Below are 15,287 nucleotides of genomic sequence, written 5' to 3' on the forward strand. Positions count from 1 at the left end.
ACATCACAAATATGTCAATAAATTCATTTCGTTCTGACTAGAGGTGGTACCAAATAAAAATTACTGAAAAATTCTATCAAAATAAGTCGAATCAATGCGTAAAGAATTATTTAACCATAGTTGTGTGTTTGATTTCTATGATCGTAATCTATATTCTAAGAACAGTCATATTAGGTCGCTTGCTCGTACAAGATTGATAGACGTCACTCGACCTCAACCAAACAACACGATTCAATGATGTCGTTCACATATAGAGTTCGATGTCTTATCACTTACAAAAAAGACGTAAATGGTTTATAATTTCACTGCAATTTGACTGAAATATAGAATATTTACGGGTAGTAAATGTATACTAATATTTATAAATTTTGTTTTTAAAAACAGCCATACTAAGTTGAATAAATATTTTTTGGAGAGATTCATCCATCTGTGTCCAAAATTGACTGTGATTAATTGATTCATGCTTCAGTCTTTTTATTACATACAGTTTATTAAAATCCATTAAAATGAGTTAGATATTCGGAATTGTAGACGTCGGCGATATATGCATGGTTTGAATTATTAGAAAAACACTGTTGACTTAGTGGCTTATCTGCCACATATATGTCTGAACGCCATTGTACAATTTTCGAGTTTTATAGAAATATATTATACTTAATCGGATGAAAATTCTATTATACTTGGTCTATCCCAGTTAGCAAAGTTATAAAATAGCCATTATCGCTCTCTTGAAACCGATTCAAAATTAAAAAGGTGTTTTGTCTGTAATTAAGTGAACTCATTACCTGTCCAGGCTATTAAAAGTTAAACTAATTATACGCCGAAACGATACGGATGCTTCAAACTATATTTAGTGTGTCAGACGCAGATAATATTAAAATAAATACAAATTGACGCAACGACGTTGCACGTACAGTAAAATAAAGTAACACGTAAAAAGATGCAAATAGTTTGACGTAAATAGTTAAACGCATTGCAAGTATTTATATCGCGTATAGTCTGGATTTCAGGTGAAAATGTAGATAGACCTGAAATGTTACAAATAGAAGAAATTGTGCTTTTAATACTATTTAATCATAAAGCATCAGTGGTAAAGGATTTAGCATAAGTTGTCTATATAGGTAATTTAAAATAAACTGGGTGTATTTAGAAATGCAGAACTTTAATAGCATAATAAAAATTAGTGCGTTGCTTAAAACGCTGAAAATGTAATTATAAGTTAAATTTATAAATTTGGAAGTATTTTGAGTAATTATAGTCAAATGGTGCCAGAAGCCGAATGTGTGGCTTCAGATATGCCAAAGCTGAAGTAGCGTAATAAGAATTCAGAAGTGACTCAGTGAAAGGTTCTGACGATTAAAAAGGACTTACTATGATTTTTCTGCATTCGTGTTTGTGGAATGAAATGTAGATTTTTTCAAAGAAAATAATAATAAGAAATGCTGACAGTTGAAGTTGGACTCGTAAAAACAAGTTGAAGCAATAAAGTTGACGTTGGCAAAATGACCATTTTCTTGGAAATTCATGTTGATGTCACAATATCATTCACGTTTATTTCTTGTTCGGCTTGAAATCGATGAGTATTGTTTGCTTACGCTCAGCAAAATAACAAAGTAAATAAGATTACAATCAATCCAGTTTAAACATATTAATATGAATCAAAGATATACGTTATATCGATTTAACGCTGTGAGTCAAACATCCGATCTCCCGCATATTCCTTTTTTGTAAAATTTCTGAGAAACACTGCTAACTGTTTGAGAGGTTATGATGATTTCATATATATTCCGAGAATACTCTGGTGATATCGATATAATCATAATTATATCATTATGTTCATTCATTATCAACTATCTAGTTTTATGTAGCTTTTAAAACTGATACACATTATGAACTGTTTCTTAGTCGATTTAGGAACATACCTCTTGTGTGGCGGATATAAAATAAAGGCTGCAAGGACCGGGGATCTAGGTAGACGGTTTTGCCAAAAATAGAAATATGAGGTCTTATCTATGAGGTCTTATCAATTGAAAATTGGGTTTATGCGAAGCCTATATATTCGTATTTTGCGCACAAAAATGTTATATTATAAAGACAAGATAGGAGTATCAGTATCAGTATTTTCATAACATTCATCAATGCGATTGAAAGTGTGTTTCGTGATATTTTTAATTGCATTTAGACTGCAAAAAAATTGATTTTTATACGTAGAATTTATTGATTCATAGATCGTTTGCAGAGATTCGCTAAAAAAGTTTCTACCCTTGGGTAAAGGTGTGTGACCTTGTTTTGAGAAAAGTATAAACGTCAAAATCTTCTAATAATTTACAACACGCTGCAGACGATCATAAGAGTTGAACCTACATTTATTTGAAAAAAAAAAATAATTTTAACGATCGAAATTCATTCTGATAGAAGCAGTAATATATAAGTTGGTACTGAGTATATTAAATCGGCCACTGATTCGAAAATCGAGATAATCTGTTTGATCTGTCCAATTATACCAACATTAAGTTGTCAGATGCGTTTGTCCGTCGTAATCCGGTAATCGCTTTTGAACATATGTTTAACCTTCCATACCAAAACAAGGTATACAAGATGTAAAAACAGGTAGACGAACCCGTGCTGACTTCCGGACTTTTCGATAAAATGGAATTGATCTGATTCGACAAAATAGCTTGTCCAGAGCGCTATGCAAATAAATAATCAGGAACCCAATGCCTACAAATCCCATATTCAAAAATTACAGTGACCAATTGTCAAAAGCGAATTAGAAAAATCGTGTCTTGTCAGTTTTATAATCCGCAAGCTCAATTAGGTCGTAAAATCTTATACCTTATCACATGTTGGCTTTAATGTCGTCGGATAATAGTATTTCAACACCCAATACAATAGTTTGAAAGGAAAGGCAATTGTTATGTCATAATGCTGCGAAGTAAACAGTGAGTAAAGATTGAAAAACTTAATGTTTTGGATTTGATCTAAATTTGGATTCAATGATATAATTTTGTGAATATACGCTTTTATGAAATTTCCGCGTGTCTGATGACGACTTTCGTAAGCTGAATTTCATTAATTCGTAAAATTTTTTGTCAGTGGGGATCTATATACCACCTTAAAATGGATCGAAACCGAGATTTATAACATTACTCATAGAAGTAATTGTCATATACGTCACTTATATAGTAAATGGTATTGGAAATGGAGATAAATTCTTTCTGAGATTTACAAGTCCCGGTCTAGATCAAATTGCTCAAGATGGTGAAAAAATGGTGAACACAAATCACCAATGTTACACATTATGGACAATACTGCGTGCTTCTTATGTTCGCGTAGTCATTCTAAATAAAATCGGGTAGCAAATTTCCATACATACAGCTCAGGAAAACATTTGATTGTCGCCACAAGTATTCCCCGACTTTTATATATATAATATTAATACAGCGTTTCACAAATCTATGTCATGAAAGAATATCTACTTGTCGGCCTCGGCATGTCATAATTTAAAACGCATATCATTCATGGCCCTTCTTTGGTCGTGTATAAGTCGTTGTTATTAAGCGCTTGGACATACTATTTAATAATCATTACAGCGGTTTCGGCATAACTGTATATTATTTAATTACAATCTAAATATGGACAAAATCCAACTTTATTAAAAAATTAGACTAAAGATTACCAGAATGTCCTATTTTAGCACATTATAAATCGATGTACAGCCCAAAATTGGGCCATGCATGTATATGGAGTACGAGTGTAATTTAGCTTTGGCCTAGTCACTACAAACAGTATTTCAGAATTGAGGATAATTTACTGTATAACAATAAAATAGTATAAGCATTGTGATTACCGGCCAATAATAACCATATTTGAGTGTAATCTAATATGACGGATAAAAATTCACAAAAATATTTGTAAGTTTTAATGGACTTTATAGTAAAAATTGGTATAATCAGACTTCGAAGCATCGTGCATTTGAGGCGAAAAATGGTATCTATATACCATTACTGTTTGTATCGGTGTTATGGCCTGATATTTCTTAGCATCAAGATTCGATTACAGATAGTTTTCTTCGGCAAGCAGATATAAAAAGCGATGCGATGTGTTTCAGGCAGGCAATGGTTCGTGACAGAGAGTACGGCCTCAATAGGCTTTGTGAATGTTGTTATTTTCCTGTTACTACAATAGATAATATGACAGTACATCGACAGTTTGTAAAGCTATTTACACAATGTCAGTAAATAAAATGACAGTTAGCAAAAACTGATTAAAACTATGGTTTGAGTATCAGCATTGGAAACGAAAGTGGGATAGATAATACTGCAATATAACCGGCTTTGTTTCAAATGATTTGTCAGCTTTAAAAGAATTGAGTCAATCTAGATCTAGCAGTCAGCAAAAGTTGTGGAAATTTTCTTGTCACGATTTTCGATAGATTTATAAATCGAAACACGCCTTGACCGCAAATGTTAGTTGACAAACCAGGTGACATTCGCTGTAAACTTTGTTGTTAAATTCATGAGCATTTGTGGGTCAATGTGACAGCTTTGTTCGAACGAATGCGTCAAATATAATCACTCGGCCAATGCATACGTATCGTATATGAACTTTCCATCCTTCCGCACTTGGGCAGGTATTTCAAAAAAGAGTTCGACGTAGATCGTTCAAGATACCCTCATTGTTACGCTATTATCTGTGATAGACAAATGATATATCAAAAAACGTCGTAAGTGCCCATATGAGAAAAAAAATGAAAATTAAAAATCTATTTATAAATATACTTAATCTTTACTTTTTATTTTTACGTTACAGTTTCTAGTGCATACGATTATAACGCATAACGAGCTATACTTCAACAACAATTTCAAGATAACTTAAACGAACCAAACGAACTCGTAATTTTTTCTATTTGTTGCACCAACGGTTTTATAAATCAACTGTTTTCACTGCTCAGCAGCACTGCTCACACGACGGCGGTGATTATTCCACAGAATTTAAGAAGAACGGAGATAGAAAACGAATATTGACTTAAGATGTACTTTGCATATGCGCATATATTTATTATCACCTTGTCAATTTTATTGAGAACAACGATTTCAAGCGACCTTCAAGGTCATCAAGATTTTAGGCCAACGATGTATGTACCTACAAAAACTCCAGTCGACAACAATTTTGAATTTTTACTAGAAAGAGCAAGTAGTCAAATTAGGAGTTTGCATGGTGGAAGATATTACAAACCATCTACATCAAACTTGTTTCAAGGTAACACTTTACGTATATATAAATAAAAATGCTAAATATAATGTGGTACTCTATATCAGCAATTACACTCGTTGAACGTTGATGACTGGTTTTCATACCATTCCGCGGGGAAATGTATCAACTGAAAATTGTTAAAAAATTCACTGATTGTTGCAAAAAAAATTATAAATGCGTAGGTTGGTGCGCTGACCACGGTGTTATCTACTCATCTACACGTTACACCTATAAAACAATTATTAATTATCATTCAATGTGGCAACAATCCAAAGTACCAATTTCAAAGTACAAAAAGTTTTTTATGTTGTTTTCCCTTAACATGATTAATCGGTGATTGTGATAACTTGCCTGGTTGTCAAGATTGTGTCATGAACTAATCTTGTACACTTCACGAGATGAAGTAAATCATGACTTGTGACGAAATGAGCTTATAGTAAACAGCGTTTCCGATAATAAAAAATTATTAAATATATAATTAATTGTAGGGGTAATCGAATTCGATCGTTATTCTATCGTTTTATAAGTTATGAAAAAAATTGTCAGCTCGGCAATGTTATGAATATATATATTAACATACCTGAAACAGTGTTAAATCTGAACCTGAACCATACAAAAATGTCAAATTTGTGTTCAATGTATTAATGAATGCGTAATTCGTATATTGATTTACACGTTACGCACGTGGCAACCCCCATTCATAAAGTCAAGCGTCTGACAGACATCAATTAAACGAAATCTGTCTTGTTTCTGCAAAAAGTCGTGTTTTCAAGTTATTTATGACGTAAAGTTTTGCTAAAAAATGGGGCTAGACATCTAAGCCATTTTAGTGAAGTTCTTATGGTGAAAATTCCTATTAAATGTCGTGAGAAATTCTGCCTTTTGATTACATTTTCAGGTCGAAGTGCGATCGTTTGATTGATTTGATCTATTTGTGGATTTTATCCAACTTGTCTAGACAAATTCTATTTAATGTAATTAACGTCATGTTTGACGCAAGGTGTTCGTATCCATATTTTCCATCCGTGTTACGTTTCAAATATTCAAATGGTTCAAAATCCCAGAGTAATTGGGGTTTCCCATCTTTGAATAGACTAATCTCTAGGTATATCATACAAAATATTTTGTCAATCACCTCAATCATTTGTGTAAAGATTGACGCCCGTGCAACATGGTGACTGTTCACCCGTACTTCTATTTGAAAAAATAATGTATACATTTACACTGACAGGGTAAATAATTTATGTGTCAGGTAATTTGTCGGGAGCCTAAATCAAACATACTTTGTAACATGTTTGAACATTCTGTTTGAAGTATTTCATCTCATTTTCTCGTTTCCTCGTGCGTTAGCACGTTAAACTGGTTAGACCAATATGCATAATTTTACGTAGTTATGATTAATAATCAATTGGCTTCATATTTTCGCAATCAACCTGAAATTCTGATTTTGATGTTGAAAATAATTAGACGAAATTTTAATGACGCATCGTTGCCCTATTTGTCGCGACTATTTGGCAACTTGACCGGTTTGTTATTTGAGGTCAGACGTTGTGAAAGATACGAGTAGTAATAAATAACCAATCGGTATGCATGCACATATATTGGCATATATTTGATCCCATCAATCCGCAAAGTCAAAATAGATATATATATACTTCTGTTTTTCAAGCATGAGTTACTTATAAACCGTCTATAATGTCGATTGAAAATGATTTTTAACTTCGATACATCAGTTGGTTAACTGCTTACTGCACGTTCGTAGGATATTATCCTGGCTGCGTAGGAGTGCAATCGTTATCTATAATTTAGAACATTTAGATAAATTACTATGTGTCAATAATTGCGTTATAATTTAACCATCAAATATAGATATGCCACAAGATTGGACAATTTACAAAATCTTGATCAAATATTTTGACAGACCGCCTTGATCTGGGCAAGAATGCTGATGCTATTGGTTAAATGGACTGTTCGTATAAAATTCGAATAATGAAATAAACGGACGGGTTCTTATTTATCGGTGTTACAGACAAAATTTGAGTTTGTGCCGAATTAAATGATATGAAATATTTTCGTTTTAAAGTCATACCTCTTATTCACAAAACAAACGGTACTTGATATTAGTGTTACATTTCGAAGATCAAAACAGCTTGAGACTCGAATAACATACAATTTTCATTTTTAGGATCATTTTTCGTTCGCCGACACTGTAAAACCATTGAAACAGCTGAAAAACTTTGGCTATACAACGGATATGCAGATCTTTATTGTGTTCAGAATGATAACTATTTAATGTCAGTTTTTTTCCAACTTCTTCCACAAGAAGGACTTCAGGGCGAACCAACAACCGGCTGGGTGAGCCTTTATATGGATTATTTTTTTACAGGTTTCAAGTTGAAATTACTTTTATTTACATAAAGCAACGATGAATCTGTTTGAACTTCTGTTCAAATGACTGAGAGTCGTAAATATGCCTAACATCTACCAAAATAGCAGAAACAAAAAATTCGGTTCACAAACACATTTTACTGTTTTCGTAAAAATAGTTTTCGAAGTAGTATCATACTGTGATCTTGAAACTGTTTACTATTATGTTAAAGAATATTGAACAATTTTGTACAGTTTGCAGCTCGAACCATTATGGAAGCTTATGGAATTGTTCCAGTTTGTGGTACGCACTGTGTCGCGGGAACAAAGCCATCAGTACTACCAGGAAATTATACCATGCCGACTTCAAAATCATTCTTTAGTGTTGGATGTGCGGACGTTGTTCTTGCATCGTGCAGAGGTGATTCTACACAAACTCTATTACATTAAATCGTATTCTTCAACGTAAAATAGCATTCTTGGCTTTCATAATGAAACATCAACTCCATTGAGCGTGGATCGCATAATAATTACAGTATAGTAAAATACTGACATCTGCTTTCACAAACATTCTCCCTATTGATTATTAGTGTAGTAAGGCTATTATGCAAGAGAATGGCTTACTACTAAATATACACGAAAGTGCATCGTTTCCGTTCTGGAGATAATACTGTATCATTTGAGAAAGCACGTATAATTATCATCAACTGTTAGAACAAATTGGTAAATACAATAATAATCACAAAATAATAAAAGTTTTTAACGAAACAGACTCTTGTAACCATTGAGTTTTTACAAAATTATTTGAAGTAAAATATTTATAACCACAGTGCTTTCTTGCAATTTAGATGTTTGCCCAGATGATATTTATACGTTGGATAACGGAATAGTGTCATGTGTATTGGACACTCAAGTTGGCAGCAAATGCACAGCAAAGTGTAATAAAGGCTACGTTTCTGTTGGACCTGACTCGCGATCATGCAATAGGTCAAAGAAGTGGGTTTCAAAGGAACCATTCAAATGTTTAGGTAAAATTGTACTTTGTATTGTAAAATTAGTTATTAATTAAGAAGTTATTAATTGTATCCTGTAGGTTTTATACGAATCCAAAATCGTTATAAATCCGAGTACCATCATCAAGTATCGCTTTTAGTATATATATTTAATAAAGAAGTAGTGTTACTGATATTAGTAACACGGAGCTCCAAACAAAATAACGCCGAAAGTTATATGAAACGTCTCTTCGTCATTTTAAAAATACAAATATTATTGTGTATAGTTGAAAACGTCGGAAATGCCGTGAAAAGCTTGATGGAGGATGATAATCTTACCGTCGATGAAGCTATGGCAGAACTTCGCAAAAGGCTCGAACGACATGTAAGCAAGAATCGAGCGTCTCCATCGACAAGAAGACATGAATCTACAGTTTCAGATGAAGAAAAGGCAGATGAAGAGATTGTAAAACTTATGGAGGAAATGCTCATAAGTCTATCTGGTGAGAATAAAATTGTTGACGACACACATAAATAATTCACAAGAAAAATTTTATAGCAAATTACTGAGGAAATGGAACGAAGATAAATATAATATACGACTTGGTATTGTTTGACCTAATCTTCATTCAGTTGATATTTTGAAAATCATTCCAGAATCTGTGCCTATTACGCTCAAGTATATCAGCTTTTCTGAATGTTCTGTCAACCACAAAGAACGAGTGGATTGTGGATATGGAGGCATCCCACCAAATGAATGCAAGAGTCGAGGTTGTTGTTGGGATGCATCGGTCCCAAACACGAAATGGTGTTTTCGCAAAAAGAATCGTCGACCAACTCCCATGAATTATACAACAAAGGTGAGGCATGTATAACATGATGAACTATCAAGCCATGATCGAAAACTAGAGCCTACATGAACACTGTATTAAAAATTCTGTGTTGCATCTATAATTCTTCGAGCATTTTTTTTTTATTTGCGTGGCCTGCAGAAAAGGTGGCCGATTACATGACACGCTACTGGACTCGAACATTCTATATTTTTTTCAGTCGACTACCAAATATCCGGTCACCACATTAGAACGTTTGAATACTCGCGGAATGCGACCTGCTCCAACATTTGAAGAAGTAATACCCACTCCGGGATTTCCTGCTCACGGTATAGTTATTTTTACTCAATAACATCAATGCATCCCACTAAATCGAACGTTGAAAATCTCTTTATATAAGATTACTATCGGCATCTTTAAACCAAAGCTTTTTTCGTATATTGCAATCGAGGATGCAATTCTCCGTATTCAAATTCGTTTCCAAAGTTTTCATGAGACTTCAAATGTCCCCGACCGACCTTCTACGAATTTCACCGAAGAGTCATTGGAACACATGCATATATATACATCAGATTTTTAAAATTGAAACCTATGTTGTCACACTACGCATAATTTTTGGCATGCAGTGATAAAATGAAAATATTTTCTGACAGATTACGTCAATCCGTTCCGATTTCCGTCTATTGACATACTGACTCTTGGCAAACCGGATTCAGAGGAAGAATGCGGATGTGTAAATCGTCAGGTAGCCAGATGTGGGCTTATGGTGAGCAAATGACGTCATTTCTCATGATATCACGTCATTTTTATTATCAAATTCATACATCTTCTTGTACTTCATTCACATTTTTAATAATAACCCAATTTCTTACAGCCTCTTGCACGTATATATTGCGGACAAACTACGTTCGCAGAAACGTGGCCATGGCATGCCGTTGTTTATCATGGCGAGCGCCTTTGTGGGGGGACAATCATTTCCAAGCAGTGGATTCTAACAGCTGCACATTGCCTCACGTAAGAATACTTCAATGTATTATTTTAAATTACATCTGTCATATAACAACCCCAGTAACGAAATAGTTATTTTATATTTAAAGTTTGATCGACGGTGTGACTGACAGTGATCCATCAAATATCGTGTATCTTGGTTTGTCTCGCCGTGACCAATCCAACCCAACAACAAGAAAAATGAAAAGAGTTGTTCGTCACCCACTTTTTCAGTAAGTATTTGTCAAAACCTCCTACATGCAAACGTTGTGGAATTTTAGTTGTAATATCATTCTCAATTTTTCTACCAAAACTTGGTTTAAAAGGATAAAAAAAAACACAAATACAGTTATTAGACAAGAAACGTACCTGTGGATTGTTTTGTTAAGTTGTGGCTGTTGTTCTTGTTGGTATTCTTCTTCTTGTAGTTATAAAACTATTTTCTCTTTTTTTCTTCACTGACGGGACAAATTGATTTAAAAGGGCGCTACTAAGTTTATTTGTTTCAAGTAAGTTATGATGTGCTCTAAGGGAATAATTTTTTTGTATGAGATCAAAATTAAAAATTGCGCAGCCTGTGACGGTTTGGCGTTCGCTACAATCTGATGACCAAGCGAAGTCGCGAAGACTGCGGTACCGGTATTCTAAATAAATATTAAACCATCGCTAAAGAGATTCTGGTCGAAATATGAGAACAATATGAAATTTTTTACATTGGTTCGCATTTGAGCTATTACCAAACAGATGACCCCAATTGGAAATTAGCACATTCGCATTTTGAACCCAAGAAAAATAATCAAGTAACTGTTTTGTTTTGTACTACGGATAAAAACCAAATGATAATAAGAGACCACAGTTGTTGGACACGTAGTGGACATAACGATTGTTTCAAAATTTTGTTGTTATTGTTATTATTTGTCTCCGACAACACGTTTTGAAGAAATCGCTTTTATCTTCGAATACTGGACCAATTGCTTTGAAATTTTTAGTGGTTAAAGATAATAATTTTCTCCAAGAGGTTTTTACTTTTTTTTTCGCTATGACTTCATCAAAATTATGCGACTCTACGTGTCCATATATTTGAGCATAGCTCGCTTGTTATAGTAGAGTTTAAAAAACAATCAATTTTTCTATCAAAATAATTTTATTTCATTTAGCTCCCGCGGAGATAACTTTATTCAAAACGACATTGCATTGATTCAATTGAAAGAGCCTCTCGAATACAGCGATAGCATCCGCAAACTCTGCCTTCCGGGGAAGAACAAACTGCTAACTGCTAAAAATTGCCACATAACAGGATTTGGAAAAAAAAGTAAGTACAACTGTAAGTTACTAATGCTTGTTTCAGAATGTGGTGTGTGGTGTCATTCTCTCGCTAGTTTTTGTTAAGTTGTGATTTGTAATTTTATGTTTATTCGCTTTGTTCATTGTACATGAATATACCATGTCTAACCATTCTACTCCAAACGCAGCTCCGGAAGGTGAACCATCTGTGACCTTGCAAACAGCAGAACTTCCGATCATTTCAACCGAAGAATGCGCGTTGACTTATGGCGATCGAGTAAATCCAATACAAAATATTTGCGCTGGAAGTTCTGAGAAAGATTCTACCGATACTTGCAAGGTATATATATAGCATATGATTTTCTAAAATAAAATATCGAATGTTCTCCGACAACTTTGAATACGAACTGTATTATTCTCTTCTTTTTTTATCTTGTTGGGCACGAAGTGAACCTGCTTCAGTGGGAATAGGAAACTTAAAAAAAACTTACTTGGAATCACATGATTTTTTGTTCCGGAACTAAAAAACGCAGACTCTACTGTTCAAGACTTATTTTGAAAGGGGGGTTGATATATGGTAGCAATAGCGTTTTTAATATTTCAAGCATTACTTTTACAGGGAGATTCTGGCGGCCCACTTGCGTGTCAAGCAGAAGAGGGTAACGGTTGTTCCTGGTATCTGGCTGGGGTCACATCATTCGGAAAAGAACCATGTGGAGGGGGTTGGCCTGGAGTTTATGTGAATGTCTCTCATTATGAAGACTGGATATTAAGTTATATACGACCATTTTGGGGGTGATTCCACTCTACCTGCTAGGAGAAACGCCCACAAATTAGCACTTTTGTGTCATGATTGGGGTGTTGATCTTACACAGAAGGAATGGACATGCTTCATGTACGATGCACCACGCGATTCTAACTTAATATTTTCAATATTTAAACGTAAATTTTGCGTGGGATTCTCGAGTTACGTTCATTACACCAACTACAGATTATCAAACAGCTTCAGCTTCATCAAGTCAGTCAGCTTCATCAAGTTCGAACTTAAACAACAACTGTATAAAATCATTCCAAATATTCTTTCGAAGCTTTCAAGCTTTTGATGTCTTTTATTACTTATTTTCCATAGCTTCCAATACACTGTTTTGTGTCTTTTTTACAATATTTTATGCTATTTATTATTATTCGCTAAAATTGTGGTTTAATATTTGTTCTTCAAATTCTTATTTTTATACACTTATAACTCTGCGCTTTGGTGGGTATATTCTCGCATGAGGAAAAGAAGCAATAATATGAATTGATGGTTTATCATCATCTACACCCAATATCACAAACGACTTGTGAAAGTGACTCTTTTACAGCATCATCATTAAAAACGAGACTAAGCATTTAAACATGCTCAAAAATATTCCATTGGCGATTCTTTCATTTGTCTTTAGTTGGTAAAATGATACTATGTAGGTTATCGTTTAGTAATAGTTGATCGGAATGCCTGATCGCGTGTAAATATTGCTGACAAAAAGAAGCATTCAGTAATATTCTGCTAAATAATAATGAAGAAATGTTACTTGTTATCATTTTGCATATTGTATCTGCTGCTTTCACACTTTTTTGAGTCTGTAATCTCAGATAAAACATCACGACGACTGAATATATATTATTTAATGCTATTTAATAAATACTCCAACCGAAAAACAGGTAATTTTATCAGCACAGAGAGTCGTAAAACAACGCTAAACAAAGGGGCCATCTCTTGTAGATGCCACCTTAGAACACAACGTTTCTAGTCAAGTGATACTCGATTACGCGACTAATTTTCGACACTATTTGAATGTCACAATTCCATAAATTATCCAGCACAATTCACGTTAGATAGAGCGAGTCTCTGCAACTGCTGATGTCGATTCCGACCTGGGATATGTCCTTATAGAAATGATTCACAACCTTGCTTTTTCGTGGCCCATTTCCGTTGCACAAAAATTTAGTGGCCCATATTGTTTTTGTAGGGGAAAAACCGGTATGTTAGTCTTTGGGAAAAACTAAAAGAAAAACATAAATCTTTCTGCGAAAATGGAAACTTCCACTTCAATAATTGAAATGAAAATGAGCATTCCGCAGCGGAAAACAGCATCATCATTCATTGTTACCACAATAAAAATTAACTATAGTGACAAAAATAAAAACTTTTTATGGGACTGTGGCCCACCTCAGAAAGTTTTCGTGGCCCAGCAGTAGGCCATGGCCCATTGGTTGAGAACCGGTCTTCTATAAAGTTCCTGATTGCTCGCAACGCAAAAACCACAAAGCTGGAACTTATTGCCATTATGTTGGGCGTTTCATAATACCTTTAAGTTGATAGGCGCATTAAGGCAATGGGCCACCCTCTCCGAATGCACGTGCTACCTTCCCTCATTCCAGCGTCTACCTGCTGCTTTCCCATTCTGTTCCAAAAACCTGTCTCGCAGTGAAGACAGTGAGCAACGGCATATCGGTACGCTCAAGGCAGGGCAGTAATGGTGTTGACTTTCAGAATCGCTCCCCGGACAGACCCCCGCCCAGGCACTGCCTTACTTATTTTGTAGAGAGGTCTGGCGGTTTGCAGAATTTTGTTCCCAGCAGATCGCGTTTTTACGTTTGCCTCTACGGAAACAAAAGACGACTTTCCATCAAATCGCCGCTCTTTTTTTTCGGCGTTTGCTGGTGATTTTATTTTAATAGTGGCAGCTTTTGTCCCTCCTGCTCCTACGGGACGGAGAGAATAATTCCGTCTTTTTGCGTAGATTTGTGAGGTGCTAACGATGTCCTCTCGGTTTCAAAAATGTTTGTCAATTATGTTGGCTGTGTGAACTATACAGGTCAGAAAAGGCACAGATAGATGCTCGAAGACGCAACAAATGGTATGTATATATTAAAAAGTTGTCGCATAGACCGGTTTCTCTTAGCCACCATAAGCCGTTTCCATAACTTATCATAAGCCGCTATGAGTTTAGTAGTTGGCGTTTGGTGTTGGCATGAACTACGACAGAATCAGTGAGACTCATCGACCGTAAATAAGCCATAAAGACATATTTTCCGCGTTATGCTGCCAACATTTCCTATAATAATTATTTGTCCTAATATCTACTACCTAATGCAGACACAAGATAACTGAATATCAGACCAAATGTAACAAAGTACGTAGCATGGGTGTAAACCAGGATATAATAATTCGAGACAATAAAGAAGGCGAAGAAGCCGTAAGATAAACGAAGAGAAAACACAAACTAAGTTTGTATCGTTTACTTTTTGTCAATATACAAATATAAATTCACCGACTTATGTCGGCGAATCTCCGATGTCGAGCATTCCGTGTTCGATTGTTTTGAGTGAGTCCACACTCCTTGTTGGACACGAAGTGGACATAACGATCGTTTCAATATTATGTTGTTGTTGTTGTTCTTGTTCTTGTTCTTTGACACGTTTTTAAAAAGTCGCTTTTCTCTTCGAATACTGGACCAATTGCTTTGAAACCGCCAAATTTGGCACGCCATGCGCTCAAACGTGGCACGTGAACGGTTTTGTAAAAATTTTA

At 34.7% G+C, this 15,287-nt stretch overlaps 1 protein-coding gene across 1 annotated transcript; it reads left to right on the forward strand.

Moving 5' to 3' along the window:
• Positions 1-4,822: 4,822 nt before the first annotated feature.
• On the forward strand, positions 4,823-13,405 carry LOC120342776 (uncharacterized). The gene is made up of 13 exons (XM_039411749.2): positions 4,823-5,262; positions 7,442-7,611; positions 7,879-8,044; positions 8,472-8,651; positions 8,903-9,118; positions 9,273-9,475; positions 9,666-9,774; positions 10,099-10,211; positions 10,320-10,459; positions 10,543-10,665; positions 11,590-11,744; positions 11,905-12,056; positions 12,336-13,405. The coding sequence occupies exons 1-13, from the start codon at positions 5,034-5,036 to the stop codon at positions 12,513-12,515; spliced, it is 2,136 nt and encodes a 711-aa protein (XP_039267683.2). The 5' UTR covers positions 4,823-5,033; the 3' UTR covers positions 12,516-13,405.
• Positions 13,406-15,287: the final 1,882 nt, after the last annotated feature.

This window comes from Styela clava, chromosome 3, assembly GCF_964204865.1.
Source record: "Styela clava chromosome 3, kaStyClav1.hap1.2, whole genome shotgun sequence".
NCBI lineage: Eukaryota > Metazoa > Chordata > Ascidiacea > Stolidobranchia > Styelidae > Styela > Styela clava.